The 20,605-nt window shown below is 40.1% G+C and overlaps 1 protein-coding gene across 2 annotated transcripts in view; it reads left to right on the top strand.

Annotated features, from left to right (window-relative positions):
- The window catches only part of ZDHHC1 (zinc finger DHHC-type containing 1), a 437,426-nt gene extending 418,068 nt beyond the window's left edge, over positions 1–19,358 (top strand). For both annotated transcript variants that reach the window (XM_044081372.1, XM_044081370.1), the window contains exon 13: positions 18,085–19,358. In XM_044081372.1, the coding sequence (XP_043937307.1) occupies positions 18,085–18,581 (497 nt within the window). In that variant the 3' untranslated portion in view covers positions 18,582–19,358. The remainder of the gene's footprint in view (positions 1–18,084) is intronic.
- Positions 19,359–20,605: the final 1,247 nt, after the last annotated feature.

Raw genomic sequence — 20,605 nt, 5'->3', positions numbered from 1 at the left:
CGGTTAGATTTGCGGATAACAATCAGGCTAAAACAGGGCCCAGTCGCACCAAAAAGGGACCACGATCAATTCTTAAAAATAAGGGGGACAGTTCATATAGTACATCTGGTGATGAATCCTCCCTTACGGATTTTGAGGGTCCAGGTGAGAGGGCTTCACCTAATAGGAAGAGAACTAACAAAATTTCCCCTTTAGAAGGGGCAAGGGACACCGGGGGGGCAGAAAGCACAGAAAGAGTGGTCACTCCGGTTTCCCTTCAAGGCCTTTTGGACAACTTTCTGAAATAGGAAATTCATTTGGAACCACCCAGAATGTGTTGAATTTATCTAAGACTATATTAACGGATGAGCAGGTTGTACTGTTGAATAAGGGTTTGAACTTTATTCCTTCTTTCTTTAGTCAAGAATATCACATAGTACAGGATTTACATGATTTTTGTAGGATGTTAAATCTGAGGCTGTTTTTTGAGGATAACAGGTCAGAACCATCTGAGGACTTCCGTTTTGGTAAGTCCTCTTTTCAACCCCCTATGAGCAAACATGTATCTATTTTCATGGATTCCATTTTGAGGGATATTCATTTCCAAAACATGGGACATATTATGTTGGCTAGTAATCTATCGGATGATGACAGGATAGCTTTGAATACCTTGTGTGACAATAAGGATATAGTCATTGTCCCTGCTGACAAGGGAGGTGCAGTTGTGGTTTGGAACACTGCGGATTATATTCATGAAGGGCTAACTCAATTGTCAGATGTCAAGTGCTATATGTACATGTCTATAGATCCCACACCAGTATTTAAGGATGAGATTGACGCCTTTTTGCAGTTGGCCTTTGAGGAAGGCATTATTAACAAGAAATGCTTGGATTCACTTAAAGTGTCGGAACCGTCCAAACAGATACTATATCTTTTACCCAAAATTCATAAGTCTTTGGAAAACCACCGGGTAGACCCATAGTATCTGGAATAGGCTCTCTGACTGAACCCCTGTCAGCCTTCCTCACTAAATATCTTAAACCCCTGTTGGGACACATTAGATCTAGATTGCAGGATACCACACAGTTTTTACAGCTAATTAGGGAAACCCAATTGGAACCTGAGTGGTACTTATGTACTTTGGATGTAAAATCACTATATACAAGTATACCCCATTGGGCGGGTCTCCAATCTTTACAATATTGGTTGGAAAGGGTAAATCTATATTCACCGGGATTTAATACCCTTTTGATTTGTATGTCCGAGCATGTGCTAAATAAGAATGTCCTGTACTTCCAGGGCCAATGTTATTGGCAGCTTCAAGGAACAGCTATGGGGGCATCCTTTGCCCCTATATATGCTGACCTTTTCATGGCTTATGTTGAGGAATTTATGATCTATGACACATCACATAACATTTTTCAGGTTGAAATGGATATCTGGAGACGTTATCTGGACGACTGCTGGTTGGTGTGGCGGGCTGATGCAGGATACTTGCAGGAATTTGTTGAATATCTTAATGATAATGTCTGGGGAATTGAATTTTCTGTGACATCCGATAAAAATTCTATCAACTTTTTGGATGTCACAGTATACAGGAACCCAGACAATACTCTGTCTACGAGGGTTTTCCGCAAGTATCCGCAGTATAACACCTTGTTACATGCCTCAAGTTTACATCCCCGTCACACAATCAGGAGTATTCCAATATCCCAGTTTATACGTATCAAACGTCTCAGTTCCAACATGGAGGAATATCAATTGGCCAGTAGGGATCTCAGTCAGAGGTTTATTAACAGGGGATATGATGAATTTGACATTGTATCGGCTCAGAATAGAGCTAATCGTCTTGTGAGGGACGACTTATTACAATATCAGGACAAAAATAAAAATAAAAATCAATCTTCCCATACATGTGTCAGGTTCATCACCACTTATAGCAGAAATATTAATATGGTTAGAAACATCATTAATAAACATTGGAACATTTTACTGGCCAATGATAAACTGCGAAGTTTTTTGGGACCCCGTTGCCTTTTCTCATATAAACGTGGCAAGACCTTAGGTTCCTATTTTTCACACTTTAAACATATGGCAAGTGGGGGAACTATCCACAAACAATTGACACTTCATGGTGATGAACTCATTGGGTCATTCCCCTGTGGCCATTGTGGTTCCTGTCAACACATGTTGAAATCCAAGGCATTTACCAGCCGTAATACCAGCAAAGTTTTTGATATTAAGATCTTTGGAAACTGCAGTAGCGACTGGGTGGTGTATCTGGCATCTTGTTACTGTGGGGGATTTTATGTTGGACAAACTTCCAGAGCCTTAAGATTAAGAATGAACGAACATCGCAGTGATATCAAAAACCATAAGGAGTCGAGTGCCCTTTACCAACACACACTAAAACATTCTCAAGCGAGATTCACCTTTATGGTCATCGACCGTATTTCTGGAGATAGAACAAATAAACAAGGGTGGCATGGGTTATTGGATCGGAAAGAGAAACATTGGATTATCACATTGGGGGCTTTATTTCACCCGGGACTAAATGATCATTTATAATGAGTATATTGATTAAGTATTAGTATATTTAATAATAGGACACCAAGTGGGGAATTTTTATTTGTTTCGTATTTATGTGTCTTTAACATTATGAATCTTTAAAGATTCTGGCTTAATACTGACAGGGTGTTAATATATTAAGTCATATGGACTCCTACCTAATATTATGTCCGACCTGGGCAATGGCCATGTTTAGTTAGAACAAATTTTCCCTTTGTGGAAAGGTACTTAACTTGCTAGTAAGGTGACTGAGCATTTATGCTTGTTAGCTTAATGTAAGTTGAAACTAGATACAGTATTACAGTTTTCTCGTCTTACCTTTTTCATCTTTGGCTTACAAGTGGTGCCATTTCCATATAGGTATTAGTGATATAACAGCCCTTATTACTGTTTGGAAGAAAGTTGTAAGCCTTTATGTTTAGGCTGTTGATGTTAGTATTGTTGATTTCATTTCCATGTTGCACTTTATATCCACTATAAGTTATGTCAAATAATTGTTTATAACAATATACAAGCATGGGCTAATACATCTTACCTGTCCAATAAATGCTCTAAAGATATAGCATGCAGGAACCGTCAGAAAATTTATAGTTGATATGTATTAGCCATGAGAATGTTAACTAATAATTATTACAAGTAGATGGGTGTTCTATGCAATATGGGAAGGTCATTTAGATTCTAAGTATCAATACATTGCTAGAGGGAGATGTTGGAAGACATCAATGATTAATCATATTTTTGGTATTTTTTGTATTCATTGGGTGATCATTTATTGTGTCCAGGACGGATATAGAATAGTTGCAATGTTTCTGTTGAACAAAGGTGAAAGCATTTATGTTCAGGCTGGGGTCAATATTATTGTTGATCTACCTTGTATCCTATGTTCATAACTGGTGTTGTTTACTATCAACCTATATATATATATTTTTATATATATATATATATAACCTAATCTGTCCAACATATGCTCCATTATGACATAGCACGTTTAAGCTCTTTGAACGTCAGTATCTGATTTTTTGACCTTTTGCTCCTCTAACCAAGAATTGTTGAACAGCTTGTGATAGTGGTACATCCGTATGGGATTATTAAAACCAACAACATGTATTAATATATTGTCTTTTGACATGTTGGAATATCCAGAATTTGTTTAGCCTTATCTATTTACCTGGGGGTTATTTTTGCTGTGATGGATGGACCACACTGGAGTGTATACACTCTTTGTTATTGCATAACCATATGATTCACTCTAAGTGCCCTCAAAACATGTTTTGCAAGCATTTATTTAAACTTATTAGTATTCATGAGCTCAATTTTTTGATTGGCTCTTGATATGTATTTAAAGGATGATGCAAATGAACTTGATGATATTGTTTTACACTGAAGAAGGCTGTTGGCCGAAACTAGTCTGTTATATTCATCAGTATCAAATAAATATATTGAACTCTGGCTGCCTTGCTGGTCTATTTGGAGCTGTCTACTTGGTTTGGACCGTGCATCCCCTCGTGCACAGGACTTGGTACATACATACCATTTTTCCTAAAGTAGCCACAGTGGTTGACAAAGGGCTTATGTGGCACACCTCTCATTGTGACCTTGCTAAAGCTTTTGATACTGTTCCACTTAAGGGAGTAACATACAATTTAAAATCATTAAATGTCAGCCCATACGTAATTTGGTGATTAAACTACCTGGCAGAGAAAAGGAAAGTCAGAGCTTCAGGGGTTAAATATCTGTTCAAAAAGGGGTTAACTGTGGTATTCCACAGAATTATGAACTGGGGCCATTTGTTTTTGTACTGTTTTCAGCTGTAAAAATAGGAAATGTGTTATGGGTGACCGGAGATTCATTCAGTTACAAACTGGGTAACATACTACCAAAGATCTCCAAGATGATATGCAGAAAATACACATCATACTAGAAGTAATGACCTTATAATTAATGTAAGACTGTTGTATCTTGGCATGAGGGATATACATCATGATTACAGAACAAATGTCAAGTCATAAAAATGGAAGAATCATTAAAGCAGTAGGGAGAGTATTACAAAATAGACATCCCCACCTCCACATCTTTAAATATAATTCTAGGATTGTGCAACCTTGTTTACTCCTACAGTTCACCGATTTTGAAGTAACTGCACATTCTTCAAGTAAACCTCTGAGCAGACTACAAAATAGATTGTTCTGGTTTTACTAGTTCACAGTGCTAGTAAAATTCCATGTGTTGATGCATGTTTTATAATCGCATTTTGTATCACTCTGGATTGCAGTCACTGAATAATGACAGATATTTGAGTTTTAGACTGCATATCCTTAAGCAAATACATAGTACTACAAAACTTGTTGTTTCAGCTCATTAATAGATGTACAAGAGCAGCATTTAAGATTTGTCCCAGAGTTTGGGCCTTTTGCTCTGCATTATTTTTTTGGCTTTATCCCCGAATTAAAACTGATTTATTAAAATCATCATTCACTTTGCACTTTAGTGCAATCCTCCTTCCCTGGTGGATGACCGATTTGCATGGTCTTCTGTAATTTCAGCTCAAGAATCAAAATTTACACATTGGGCTCATCACAAAACCAGGGAAGATGTTTTAATATTCATTCAACTTTATATTTACAAGTTATGCTGATCCATCTACTTTCTTTATACCCATACTGGCAAACCATGTTGCTTTGTTCTTGATACAATAAATCATACATTCTTTACTCTTCAATCAACCTTGTATTGTAACCTCAGCCTTATGTCCATACATTTTTTGTCATAGTTGCTAGTTCCACCTCATTTCTTCCCATACTGCCTGTTTCTCTCTATATATCCAGCTGGGCTTGTATTTTAATTTCTCCTTCTCCAGATCCCATATTTTATCCTTCATCACCTTGGCTTTCTGAACAGAAGATTCTTGAATGCACTTCCATTTCCAAGTCATAGCCTTTGTTGCTGCTGTTAATTCCACTGCAGCCACCTTAACAGCTGTTCATTCTTGAATTTTATAAATTGTATCACCTCACAGTTGTACCCAAGTCTTCCTGATTAGTTGATTAAGCTTTCTTAAAGCCTTGAATTTATCATAAGCCCAAAAAATATTGCCAATTCCTTGTCCGAGCCTGTTCACAGCTCCAACATTTATAATTTACTTTTGGGAATATCCTGTGCAGTCTTTGTTTTGCTACAACCACTGGGGAAAGAAGCCATCAGACTCATCACACTCAGCTAGAGCCACCACTAAGTCTATTGCATTTCTTAAAGGAGTGACCACTAAGGACACTTTAGAAGCAGCTACTTGGTCCTATTTGCATTTCTTTACCAAACATCATCACCTCACAACATTTTCCAAGTCCAGAGCTGGGTTTGCCATTGCAGTCATGCAGGGCATCCTGTCTTCTCCATAAGTTCCTCCATCCACCCTATTATCAGCTTTGGGAGTCATCCAATTACTTAGGACTGCAACAGTGAAATGTGAAGAACATAGTACAGTTGTGTAAACTTACCATGAATATAGATGTTTGAGTGTATTGAGTGTTGCAGTATTCTTTCCCTCTCTCCTTCCCCTGTTGCCTCATAAGGTTGAAGTGGGCATTCTCCTGTCTCTTTCCAGGTTGTCCCCCCTTCTCTGTTCATATTAGATTCTGGCTTATACTCTAGAGTTTCCTGGGCTGAGGCCCTTAAATTTAAGGACTAGCAAAGGACTCCTTACTGTTGGAGGCAAGAAAGTACTGAAGTTATGGTGCCAGCTGACTTCCTTTATATCCACATGACTTGACTTGATGTCGTTCAGGGCATCTTAACTGCTCCTAGAGGAGGAGGAGGAGGAAAAATTCTCTGGCAGTCAGGCCAGCCAAGGGCTTCCACGGCAGGAAATCCCAGCAGTTAGGACTGCAACAGTGAATACACTTAAACATCTACATTTATGGTAAGTGTACACAGCTATATTTTTTGAACCAGAGCAGAGTTTCATCACTAATGCCTGTTTCAGTGAAATGGTCTAGGAGAACTGAGCGATCAAAAAAATCAAAGGCTCTGGGGAGGTCAATAAAAATTGCTGCAGTAATTAGGCCTTTGTCCATTCCAAGAAAAATGTTGTCACAGAGTGTCCAGATAGCTGTGGATGGGCTGTGGCCAGACCAAAATTCATGATGCTTTTGAGAGATGAGCTGGTATTGGTTGATATATTGAGTGAGTTGCAAATAAAGAAATGTTTCCAGAACCTTTCCTTGTGTAGGGAGAGTAGAAATGGGCCAAAACTCTGGATTGCTGGGAGTGGTTTTACAATGGCATTCCTCTAGATATTAGGCATAATATTAAGTGTAATACACAGGTTGTAGATGTGTTTAAATGGGGTTATGATGTTGTCTCTACAGTGATAAATAAATCCTAGGTGAAGGTTGTCAGTACCAGGGGGGCTATCAAGTTTAGTCTGTTGAAGCAAAGGGTAGCTCTCCTTGGGTGTGATAGTCCTGAAGCAGAATGTGGGGATATATGGAGGAGAGGCAGGAATGTCACATGCAGTTTGGGATTGGCTAGAAAAAGGGCAGGGAAGGTTGCTGAAGTGACAAAGGAGGATAGGAGGCAAAAAGTTGAAAAGATGTAGAGTTCATGACTTACAGTAAGTATTGCTTATTGCTGGAGGCTGGAGCCTTAACAAAATACTGCAATCCCTTCAGTCACTCCTACCCTGGAAAACATCAAATATGCATAGTCACAGAGACCTGGTTAAGGAAAATTGAAATCACTTCATTAGGGCAGTTTCATTAAGTAGTACATGTTCAGGCCCACCACACTGGACCAAGAAACTAAAAGTGGAGGTATTTTCATGTTTTTAACCAAAAAAAAAACCCCACATCTCCAGACTCATTAGACCAGTGGTCCGCAACCACTGTGCCAATGACCGGTACTGGGCCATGGAGCACTTGATACCGAGCCGTCAGGTATGGAGTGAGACGAAAAAGTGAATGCATGTATGAGTTTTGTGTGTCGATCTGCATGTGAAAGCAAAAGAGTCTGCAGTGGGTGTGTGTGAGTGAGTCAGATCAGGAGAGTGAGAGCGATGTGTGAGTGACTGCAGGTATGAATGAGGATGTGACTGTGTGTGTGTTTGATTGGGAGAGAGTGACAGCGATGTGCGAGTGAATGCAGGTATGAATGAGGAAGTGACTGTGTGTGTGTGTGTGTGTGTACGAGATCGGGAAAGTAAGACTGATGTGTTAGTGAATGCAGGTATGAATGTGGGAGTGAATGCATGTGAGAGATCAGAAAAGAGCGAGAGCGATGTGTGTGAGTGAATGCGTGCATGAATGCAAAAGAGACCGTGTGTGTGTGAGAGAAGAGAGTGTGAAGAATGAGAGTGATCCCTGGCAGCAGCAGCAATGAGGTTTGAGTACCTCTCGACCTTACCACTGGACATGTACCTCCCAACCTCTTGGATCAAAAAATCTGGACAAAGCCAGAAATAATGGGGGGACAAAGGCCCAAAAATAGGGACACTTTTAAGTACTGCTCTTGCAAACTTAGAAATAGATACAAATACAGGTTTTGCATTAATTTTCTGAAGGGTATAAATTATGAAACTGTCTGACTGTCATTATTTTCTGACTTCAAACCTCAGTGATCTGCTAGTGATTTGCCAGAAAACAACACTTTTATGAGAAAAAGATCAAAAATATGAGGCAGTCATTTGGACATTCTGCCAAAATCTGTACAGTTGAGAGGTATGCTGGACAGACCCATATACTGGGGACAGGATTTTAAATATTGCTGTTATAAACTATTGTCAATAAGGCTGCCAATGGTTTACTTACCTCTCAACCATAGTAGATAAATGTAATGCTGTTAAGCATAATGTTCACTTTTGTTTTGGTAATTATTTCCAATTGTCTTCTTATTGTACTTTGGAACTTTTCTTCCCTGGTTTCTGCTCAAAATGGACTTCTAGTCCAGTCGAGTCTCCTCGTTAAACAAATGTCAAATAAATAAATAAGCACTTTATTACGCATGCCGCTTGATGACCAGTCCATGGAAAATTGTCTTACATTGATACTGGTCCTTGGTGCAAAAATGTTTGGAGACCTCTGCATTAGACAAGATATTGGACTCGAAAACCTCCACTTCCAACTTTCTGTTAACCAAACCCCATCTATCCTAGCTAACTGTATGCCCCCCTCAGCCTATATTGCATATCTAATTAATATGGAACACCTATGTATTAAGCCAAATATTATTCTCCTAGGAGACTGCAGCTACCCCCCATAAAGTGGGAGACTTGTACACTCTCAAACTTGCATGCCCAGAGATGTCTGGATTTCATCAATGCAATCTCTCCCTGTACTATTTAGTCTGAACCCCAGCCAGGGGCATTAAAATCCACTTGGTCCTTACCAATATGAGGTAGCTTTGATCCTCAATAATTGTAACTTCCTCCCTGATCAAATCGGACCGTAAGTTGGTCACATTTACCACAAGACTGAAGCATCTTCAGACACTTCAGTATTCACAGATTATGTGAGGGCTAATTACTAAAACTGAGTGATGATCTGACTAAATTCAAAATCCCCTTCCATCTTGTTGACCCCCACTGCTAATGTGGAATCATTCACTGCTAAATTCTTTGCACATATAAATAGCTGCATAAACACGTCTTTTCCTTCTTCGTAATAAATGCACCAACAAATTCTAAAACAAACCCCTGTGATGGAACCCAAGTATAAACAGGCTGAAAAAAAAATACTCATTGCACACAAAATATCTTAATTCTGAAGATGCCAAAAACAACTGCTAATCTAAATAAGGAAATCTGGACCATGATCAACTCAATCAAAGCCCATATACGAGGTAAAAATAGACCTAGACGAAGGATAACCACAAAGCCTTCCTTTAATTATGTTAGAAATCTCAAAAACAGTACTCAGCACTGTGTATATTAAATTATATCACATGTTGGATCCAGAGGACATGTCACTCTCACCCCCCCCACCTTCATTATTTTTATATCACATACCCATGTCTACACCACCCCAAGTCTCCCAAGAACAAGTTCTGAAGGCACTTGCTAAGGCCAAGAACCCTACATCTATGAGGCCAGATTCCATACCAGCAGATCAGCCTGAACCATGACTTGGCAGGACCCCCCCACACACACACACACACACACACACACACACACACACACACACACACACACACACAAGGAAGTTATTTGATGTTGTTGTTTTTCTTTCTGCTTTTCCCAGTTAGGGGTCACCACAGCGGAACTCCGGTCCGCTAATGATTGGCAGTTATTAGATATCGGCCTCAAAACATGCTTAGTGGCAGATGAATGGAAGGCCACATCAGTCATTCTTTTGCACAAAAGTGGGGCTTCATTGGGCCTGGGTAATTATAAACCCATATTCCAGACCAGGTACATCTGTAAATCTTTCGAAACAATTTATTATGGAATTAATAAATAAGAATTTAAGTAATCTACAGACTGTCAGACCAACCCAGTTTGGATTCATCAAGGGCAGATTATGCCTCCTTAATCTTTTCGATTTTTTTCAAAAAAGTTACTAAGCAATAGACAAGGGCAGGTGAGTACACACTGCATATGTACATCTTGCAAATGCATTTGGCATCATTCCACGCTCTGGTATCATAGAAGAACTTTCCCAGCTAAATGTCAATCCCTTTATAACCCATTGAATAGCAGGTTGGTTCTCAAATACAACCTAGGAAGTTAAGGTGGGTAGGTGGCTCCAAATGACCTATTACTAGTTAATGTAGTCCAGGATTCAGCTCTTTGGCCACTCCTAGTTTGCATTTACTTTGCAGACATCAAAGCTACTGTGGTTGACCAAGTTTGCAGATAACTGCGGACTTGGTGCCATCATAAACCACCAGGAGAAACCAAGATTCTCCAAGAGGGCCTGTCTGAAACAAATAGCTGATGTCAAAACTGTGGAATAAAACTAAATGCCAAGAAGTGTATAATCATATCCTTTGGCAAGCATGTAACTGTTACATTGACAACATACCCCTGAAGTTTATCCCACATTTAAGGATCTGGAAACCTGTTTCATCAAAGATTTGTCCTTTAATCATCATGTAAGGAAGTTCTTTTTCATCACACAACTTGTACCTAAAGGTATTGCATCCAGGTCCAGGAATGCAATTGTTCTGATATACTCCATACTCATTAGGCCAGTCTTTGAGTATAATGCCTTTTCAATATGCATCTGTCCAAACACCTGTCACTGCTGGAATGGCCACAGAGCTTTCTCACTAAAAGTGAAAAGTGCAAGTCATCAAACCTATGCAGACAGTCTCAAAACATTGTAAGTCTTCTCAGTGTCATAGGGGCTACTGAGAGGTCGTCCTCTGCATCACATGTAGAGCTTCAACAAACCCTTTTCTGTCATACCATTTACACAAATGCAAGTCCAATGGTATCATAAATACCTGCTCAAGGGATCTCAAGCTCCTTTGCAAAGTAAATAGGTCATGTTTGAGGGATAAATATGTATTACAGAGAATACCACTTCTGTGGCACCATCCTCCACTCCACATTAAGCAGAGTACTTCTCTTACTCTACTCAGATGTAATTTAGACAAATGGATGTGTAAATGCAAATTCACCCCCAGTTCAGTATCCATGCCTGTCATAGGAGAAACTTGTAAATGTTCCAACATGTCTTTGCCCCATCTCTAGGTTATTTGTATGCAAAATATGAGGAGTAAAATCTACCATGGGAATGTAAGGCAAAACTTCATAAGAGCCTCACATATCAGTAGCCTAATCTGTGTACTTGAACTTGTAATCAGAACCTGCCTGATCTGCACTTGTATATAATAAACTGTTCTGACAAGATTGATGGTCTCAACTGCATCAGGCCTCTAAACTGGTAAATTGCAGTGGGCATTTTTGGTGTCCGTTATTAATGCCAAAGCAATGAAATCTTTTGCTGCCAACATAAGTGTAACTTCCCCAGAGACTGAGGAACTATCTTGTAGAGTCCTGGATCTGTGTGCCAAGCCGACTAGAGTGGAGCATTTTCTGCAAACTATAGTGGTTATAGCTGAAGGGATGGTCACTACAGCAAAGCTGATGACTAGCTCAAGGATGGTGCCACCATTAAAACAGCTGAACATTAGGTATATTTTGTCAACATCAAGTGATATGACCACTATGAAGAATGTGATCAAGTCAATTGGGCCAGGATCTTATCAGCCCAGTTAAATGCAGAAGCACAGAGATCTTTTAAGTTTAGACAATTTCTGTAAAAGTGAGAATCCAACCCTGTACCTTTTGTCTTTGAGGTATACATTCTAACCATTATGCCAGCCCCTAAACTATTAGAGGAATGTCATGCTTTGTAGTATCTTCTAAAGTTAATACTATATAGTAGAAAATGAATGTATCCTATATTGTAAGAAATATGTATGTCAAAGTCTCTTCTAAGAAATACTGTATGTCAAAGCCCTGTCCTTAACTTTGTAATAAATTGTTCTCTTGGAGCTTTTCTCCCTGGGCCTCCAATGAAAGTGGACTTATAATCCAGTTGAACTCTCCCAGTCAACAAATGTAAAATAAATAAATGCTTCATTAACATGGAAGGAACTGACTACCAGGACTATGATAGTCAGAAATACTTGACTTGCCAGAGCAGGTGTTGCCTCAGAGAACCAAGTTCCAAAGTTTCAGCATTGGATATTTTCCCATAATAAAATGTTAAGGTCACAGTTATGACATTTATCTAGTGTTAATATTGTTAAATCTGAAGAGTCATCATAGTAAGCAAAAAGGTAGCAACTGACAAATTCAAAGATTTTTACCTACTGCTTTAAGAAAATGAGTGTGTGGGAGAGTCATACTAATGCCAAAGACTGAAAGTTTTACTGTGATAGTAAAACTGTCATGATTGATGAATTTGGGCAGTCTAAACATGTAGGAAAACCTTTGCCAATTTGTGATAACAAACAAAAAGTAACAGCTATGTGCATACTCTGTTTTAAGTAGAAAAAGGGGTCCCATAGCTAGAATTTTAGTAACACTAGTAAACCTGTGGAAACTATAACCTTTTGAAAGCATGCTTCTAATCATGTTATGCCTGTAGAATGGCATAAATTATCTCCAAGTATGACTGAAACAGCTTTCTGTTGCTGTGCAGTTGCCAAGTAAATGAAGTACAAACAGGTCAAGTTTGGGTTACACGACTAGGCTTGTAAGGGCCGTAGTGGTCGTTAGCCTAGTAGACACCTGTGGACCTTAATGGGAGAGCACTGCAGGAACTGTTAGACTCTGGTCATATGCCATAATTTACTAGAGTAGTAGGCATGTAAGAAAAAAAAAAGTTTTGTTAGCAAAGCAGTAGAAATTGTATGCTTGATGATAAGAAATACTATTGTATTACCCAAACAGAGTGCAGACTTGGTTTGAAAAGGTTAGCCAGCCATTTCTGATTATCCTAATTCAACACATGCTGAAGCAATGGGAAGAAGATGGTACTTTGCTTAGACCACTGTGTTAGTGTAATGAGGGGAGCCAGCAGGAGTCTAAGCTGACCTGGAACAGGTGCGGAGCCAAACACCAGACATATTCCTTTAAAGTACATGAATCCAGCAAAGGTTAAGGCATACTTTTAGAAAGCCTTAAAAGTACAAAATTTGACTTGAAGAATAGAGAGATGAAAGAAGAACCCTACATCAGTTAATGTATTTCTGTTAGTGTGGAGACCTAAAGCTCTGAGTTAATGAGCTGCTTCCTGTGCCCATGGTACAGTGCTTGATTCCTTCCACCTTCACTTGCCTACTCTGTGATTCTGAGATAATCACAGACAGTGGTCCTGGGTGATATTGTCCATTGGGCTTATCCAGTCAATGAATAGCTTAAAATAAAAAATAAAATAAAATGTCAGTATACACCTCTAACAGTATTTGAAGAAGGTTACCTATATTAAAATGTTGCATCTTGTTGTTGTTTTGTCTTTCGGCCTTTTCCCGGTAAGGGGTCGCCACAGTGGAACTCCGGTCCGCTAATGATTGGCAGTAGATTTTTACGAAACGCCAAGATGCCAGCTCGACGCCCAACCTTCAACGAAGGCATGCCCATTTACGCATGCATGTCTTTCAACCGCTACCCAGCCGCGGGAAGGACATGCAGACTCCACACAGAAGCCACGCCGAGAATCATAGGTTCATAGGTTCGTACTAGGCTATCTGCCCTAAGGCATTTATAAGCCTAGCCAGAGTGTATGTGGCTTACACCACCCCTTAGGATGAGAATACTATGCCCTTTTAGGGTTTAGTTTACTATGCCTCTGTCTAGTAGTGACACAGAGATGACCCCCGGGGTAAACCTACGATCTCCCATCCACTCGTCGAGATTTCTCTTGAATAGAGTCGGTGAGGGGCTCTGCCTAACATGGACTGGGATTCTGTTCCAGAGTGTAGGGAGCCTCTGGGTTATGAATCTGTCCCTCCAGCACGTCCTATTTATTTCTGTGTTGTGGTTTAAGTCACTTGTTCTCGTGGCTCTGATGGATTTGGATTTTCTGAGGTGGAGCATGTCCATTAATTCAGGATAGGACATGGCCTTGTACGTCAGGCACAGATCACCTCTGAGTAGGCGGTATGCGACTGAATAGAGCTGGAGTTTTTTCAGTCGGGCAGCATATGACATATGCTTAAGACCCTTTATCCTCTTGGTGAGGAACTTTTGGGGTCTTTCCAACTGCTGCAGGTGTCTGGTGAGATACATCCCAAATGGGACATTGTACTCAATCATTGGCCTGATAAGAGAAGAGTACAGGGGCACAATGACCTCTCTTGATCTAGATGTGAAACCCTTTATGATAAGGTGGGCAATATAGAAGGTCTTCCTAACCACTTTGGCAAAGTGAGTGTCAAATGAGAGGTTACTGTCAACCTGGGTCCCTAGGTCCCTGATTACCTCTTCCGTACCTAATGGAGTATCGCCTAGTCGAACAGGAGAACCTCTTGCTGTGAGGTAACAACGCTACCGCCGTACCACCGCAGCATGTGGCAAATTAAGAAATGGTAGTGTTGCTGCCTGAAACTGTTGCAGAGCAATGAGGTGAAGTAGGTAGCAGAACTGAAGCGAAGAGAGCACATACTGAAAAGACTATATTCCGAAGAATTAAATTAGGAAGCATGAAAAATACACAACTTGAGCAGAATTCTAAACTTTTTGTCAAGCTAAAACAAAGTACCTGAAATGGAGAATTCTAATCAGTGGTTGGGGTTGGTGGGATGCAACAATGCTTTTAATTCATCCCTTAGTAGGCCCACCACTGAATATATTGGACTCTTTGTTATGTACCTCGCTGACGTAAACCAGCTTGGAAGACCTCAGTGTTTCCTCACCAAAAGATCTCAGGGCTCTGTATCCTTATCTGCTGTAGTAAATAAAAGCCCTATCCCTCTACTCAGTGCCATAAGACCCCTATGGGATATCTCTGCTTAGCCTTCTGCACTATGAATGAAGCAGTATTACTTGAGCTCCCTCACCTAAATAGAAGCTTGGTAAAATAAACATCCATTATAGAGGCCTAGGCCTATATTACCACTTCAGTACCACCAGATGGCGGATCAGATTCTGCCCCCATATTTTCCTTTATTTTTAGAATAGGCTGCCATTGCGTAGCAGGCAGAGTACTTCCCCAACAACCTGTAAAACCAATCTGGGTGAATGTATGAGTGATTGAAAATATTTGGAGAAAGTGTACTTAATGTGCAACACTGTTGATCAACCACCAGTACTGGGTGATGTGGCTGGGTTTCCCAGTAGTCGTCTTGGACATAAGCTTAGTAATACAGATTTCACCAGTGTAGTTAAATTCGGTCAATGTAAGACAAAAGCCTGAAATAAGGGAAGACTCTAAACAAATGGTATCCATAGTTAGAAAAAATTACTAGAAAGCCTTTACAGAGTGAGAGCAGTTTAGAAAGGAGAGACAAAACTGAGGGGACGGTGTTCATGCTGCAACAAAGCATGCCATACAGAAGAGACAAAAAAATGTGTTGGTGTACACTGAGGGACAAAATAACATTCAGCAGAATCCTAATGATATACCTGTTGAGTCAGATATAAGAAAAATAAAAGGGTTCTTTGCATCAGGTTCATCAAGCAACAGAGCAAGAAAGAATAAATGAAGGAACACTGGTATGGTTTACCTTTTCTAAAAGAGTTGTACTCTGAGACCCCACTGCGTGTATTGGTGGGTTAGGAGGGTAGTACCTCAAGACATGTTGGCCCTCTGTAGGCCAGCTAACTTTTAAAAGGAGACATTGAGTTGATTCTTGGAACAGATCAAGGAAAAAATTTCTAGATGTCTTACCCATAGTGTGAGTTACATAATGACTTGCTATATACAGGAAAGGTAACTTCGTACTGATAGTATCCCAACTGTTAATGCCCGAGACGTTTAGAAACCTAGTGGTGTGAGATCAGCACATAGGCATATACTAGGAACACCAATGAATATCCAAAACTATGGCCTGTATCCTAGCAAGATTTTATTGTCCTGGAATAATGAGAGAACTAACTTCTATGCTGGATGTCTTAAGCTTGAGAAGACTGACTTTCATCCAGGCTTTAAAAATCCTTTTGATTCCAATGCCTGTCAGTGAGGTGCTATTTGAATGTATTGTATTGGACATTGTGGGGCCATAGGTGAAAACCGAGTAATAAATTTCAATATATTTGTACTCTTCAGGTCAATACCGTGAAGCAGTCTCGTTTCATAAAACCAATACTAAATCTGTAGCTAGGGAGCTAGTCACTGCTTTCCATAATATGGATGCCAAAAGACATACTCCCTGATATGGGAGACTGCCTTTATATCCACAATAATGCACCAAATATGCCAATGCTTTAAGGTCAAGGAACTAAAAACCACCATCCCCAGATGGACTGAGTAGTGGAGTATTTTAACCATCCAGTGCTGTCCATGCTAAGAATTTTTTTTTTTTTTTTTTTTTACAGAGGATGAAAAAAATGGGACCAATTAGAAGAGTTATTGAAAGTGACAAAAATTGGGACCAGTTAATAGAATACTTTCTGTTTGCCACATTTCTTTGACCACCTGCTTGTCGGGCTGTTTTTTTGGTAGAGCATGTGCCAGGCTTCATGCTGTTTGGTTATTCTTTCCCCAGTCCACAAGAAAAGGAAAGTTTTAAGGGAGTCGTGTTCTTCAAGCTGGCTTCATCAGTGCCTCATCTGCCAATGAGAGACCCAGCGTTGTGGCTATGTCAGGTACCTTGGTCCGCACATTGATTTCCCTTGATCTGTGTGCTGTAGCTCCATGAGAAGTCACTAAGGACCAGGAAACAGATATGTCTTTGGCTGTTGAGCTGCCCTCTTTGAACAAGGGAGAACCACAATGGAGATGCCATAAGGAACTTGATTCTCAGGAAAGGAACCTGTCTTTGCATTGATCTTCTTTTTTTTGGGGGGGGGGTCTTTCAGGAGAATAAACAGTAAAGCATTTTTCTTCCGTTTCACATAAGATAGACAGGTTTTGCTAAGGGCTTATTTTCATGCCTTTCAGTCTTTAAATTCTAACTCTTCACAGAATTTCAAAGAAAAATAGGAAAAAAAAATCCTCTCTGATTCTAACTGTCAGTCTTGAGGGGCAGGAATTGGTTTTGGATTTTGTTTCTCATGTGCCTGTGCCACAGGAGGTGATGCAGATTCTGAAGCTGCCTTTTCTTCAGACCCCCCCCCCCCTCAAAAAAAAGGTATGTTTTAATGATGTTATAGCCAGAATGAGAGAGTTATTTTGGTGGGAGCAGAAAGATGTTCCAGAATCCCAGTAAATACATTATGACTTTGACAGGTGTGTTTTCTGCAGCCTGCAGCTGTTTCTCCTGTCATGCCAGCATTAGTGGATGCTTTGTCAGCCAGCAGTAAACCTAACAGTGTGCCACCTGCCTGCAAAAGTACGATAAATTATGTAAAGTTCTTCAGACGCATACATTTCAGTTTCCCAACCCCAGATCAGACCCTATAGTGATTTCCTTGACAAAACCATCTTCTGGCAAATATTTTTTGACAACTAACCATATTCCTTCTGGCAAGGACTTGAAAGCATCTCAAAGATGTGAGAACTAAGTTTATTCTTCCATCTTCCACAGAGGTGAGTACTTATTTGGATGGGCACACACAAACACCCCTGTACATGCATGTAAAAGCTACAACTGTGGTAGTTTGTTTTTGTAGATCACCTGCTAATTTGCATGACCAGTCATGCTTTGAGAAGTTGAAAGACATGAGGAAACTTTAGTGATGTCATTCAGGAGTGACCACAGCACAAAATATGTCGTAAAATAAGTAAACTATATGTGAATGACAAAGTGCAGATCAGGTTTGATTTTTTTTTTTTTCCTTTTATTGGTAGTTTGTTTTTATGGTGAACTGTATTACTGAGACTTTTTTACTGTTAATATAGGAAAACAAAAGTTAAACATTTTATGTAGCTATTTTGATTTTTTTTGTAAAAAGGTAACCCTGAAGCTGTTTTTTCTATTTGTTTCATGCAGAACATTTGGCTACATCCCAGAATGTAATTCCCATCCCAGCATTTCCACAAAGAACTCTGCCTCCAAATTCACTTGCCCAGGCCGGTTCTGTACAGGCAGCAGGTCCTCCTGCTGAGTACCATTCAGACTCTGCGGAATCCATGGAGGAAATTCCAGTTGTCCAGACCCGTCTTGGAAGTGCCGCCATGGTGAACTACAGCAGTCCTGTGTATCATGGTTCTAAAACAGTTGTGGGTGATTCATTCCAAAGCCTTGTTTATGGGCCATACCTCAGTTCTGAATGTATGCAGCAGCCTTCACCTACATTTTTTATGAAAAAGAAGAACTCTAGAAGACATTCCAGCATGGATCAGAGGTTTGAACTCATTTCAAAGCCACCATCTGTGTATGTTAGCAAAAGTAGTGGAGAACTTGCAGACTTGGAAAGTGTGCTAAATCCTAGAGTAAGAGACGTTTATTCTCAGCAGAAAGTGAAAAGGACTACTCACTGGTACTAGCAAGAGACATTTTTTTCTCTCTGCAGTATAGTTAATCATTAAAGACCAAGAAACAGCACAACAGCAGTAAGGCTTTCCCCTTACAGAGTAACCCAAAATCATGGTCCATGGAACTGCTTTTGTCAACTGTTTTGTATCTTATTTCTTTAAACCTGATTTTGCAATGGTTGCTGCCACTGAATGCCACATGACCTTGGTTTAGGGTGACTAATGAAAAACGTGCATTTTTTTTTTTTTTTTACAGGGGGAGGATACAGAGGAAATCAGTCCTCTTTTTGATTCTGCCTCTTACAGAGGCAACTTTTATTTTAGATATATCATTGCTATATGTTCTGTTTTTGTTTTCTGGGGAATTAAGTTTTTTACTTTTCTTCTCAGGGAACTCCACACTACATTTATAGAGTTATTGATAAGTATTATGGGTTCCCAGTTATAGATAATTGTATTTTTTTTGTAATTTTCCTACTGTTACTGTCATTCAGACCGCAACATTTCAGCCCTAGATATGGAGCACTTCAGAGCTATCATGCACTGCAGTGTAGAAAAGATGTAAAGTTTCTGGATGTTTGTTTACACTACTTGTTCATTAATAACATCCACATGCTTATCAACTGCTCTCATTAATGTAAACTTTTTTTTTACATGTTTGTTAACTGATTAACATTCCGTAAGTGGACTGTGAGGTGAAAATGAAATCTGCAGTGAACAAATAGATGTTCTTCGTGTTTCACTGTTGCAGTCATCACACTTGGATTATCTGCCTGCAGGTAGCCCTCAGTCGGCCCGTATACCAGACTTAGTATTTCTGCGTCAATTGCTGTCACTCCAGGACTGACATCAGGTCGTCAGGGGTATAAAAACAGGCAGCCAACGCCATTACATCAGTCTTTCTTGCCGAGGAGCCCGAAGCAGAAACAGTTTGCAAGTGCCGGTCGGCCGCTACCTGAATTTTCGTTTATGAATTGAATAATCCTGAAGTCTTCTAAAGCTAAGTACCCCATTGGGGATCCTTTTTTCTTGCTCTAACCGATGTCAGAAAAAGTTAACAATTGTCTTGCCTGTGGAAAGCAAATACCACACAGAGATTTTCATTCTTACTATGTCACCTGTTTAGGCCCAGACCACGATGTACCTCGCTGTGTGTTTTGTGCCTTCTTCAACGCCCAAACCATTCATCACCAGGCTCTCTTTGTTGCTAAATTTTTACGCTCTCGATCTCCGTATTCAGAAATGGCTTTGATTATCCCTCCGACTACCGATATTCTGAAACAATGTAAGGATAAAGACAGAGACAGACTGCATAGGTCCAAAACTGCTGACGAAGCTTCTGTTAAGCTAGTCACCAGTTCACTGGTACTCAGTGAGGCACTTTCGCAGCCCCTAGTGCCCGCTTCTATGGATTTGCATGCCTCTACTGAGACCCATTCAGAGTCCGGAATGCCACGAGACTCTTCTTCAGCTATGGAACCTGCGAATGTCTCTACCTTGGATGTGTCCGGAGCCGCTGTGCAGGCACCGACTTGTGAGGCAGCTCTTCTCACTACCGATGTTCGACTCAAACCGATGACTTATTTTTTATCTAAAACTACCGAGTTTCATAGGCCAAGAGTATGCACTACGCCTAGAAAACAGATGACCAAAAGAGCATGCACCTCCTCCCATGCCTCAATGACAAATGCTTAGAATGGCAGAAAACATTATTACGCTGATTAGGGGAAGTCAACCTTCCCCTGCTAAGAGGAAAAGAGGCCAGTCCCCTGCAGCTTCAACAGACCAGGAGTCTGACGACTGGGATCTGATTATGAAGACACGCCCTTGTCTGCTTATGAGGATTCAGATGCAGAGGAATCCATTCCCTCTGCCTCCCCTCCTGAGAATTTTTCTTTTGGTGAAACCTTACATACCTTAACAGAGCATTTCCACTGGGAATGCCAGGACTATCCTCAGTCCAAAAAGAGACTCAGGGAATTCCTAGATTTGCCACAGCACAGACCTTTAGCAATACCCCCTGTCCTGGAGGTTGT

Source organism: Protopterus annectens, chromosome 8.part0 (genome assembly GCF_019279795.1).
Source record: "Protopterus annectens isolate FY-2018-M chromosome 8.part0, PAN1.0, whole genome shotgun sequence".
Classification (NCBI taxonomy): Eukaryota; Metazoa; Chordata; order Ceratodontiformes; family Protopteridae; genus Protopterus; species Protopterus annectens.
Note: the sequence above shows the minus strand (reverse complement) of the source record. Positions and strands in the feature narration are given on the sequence as shown.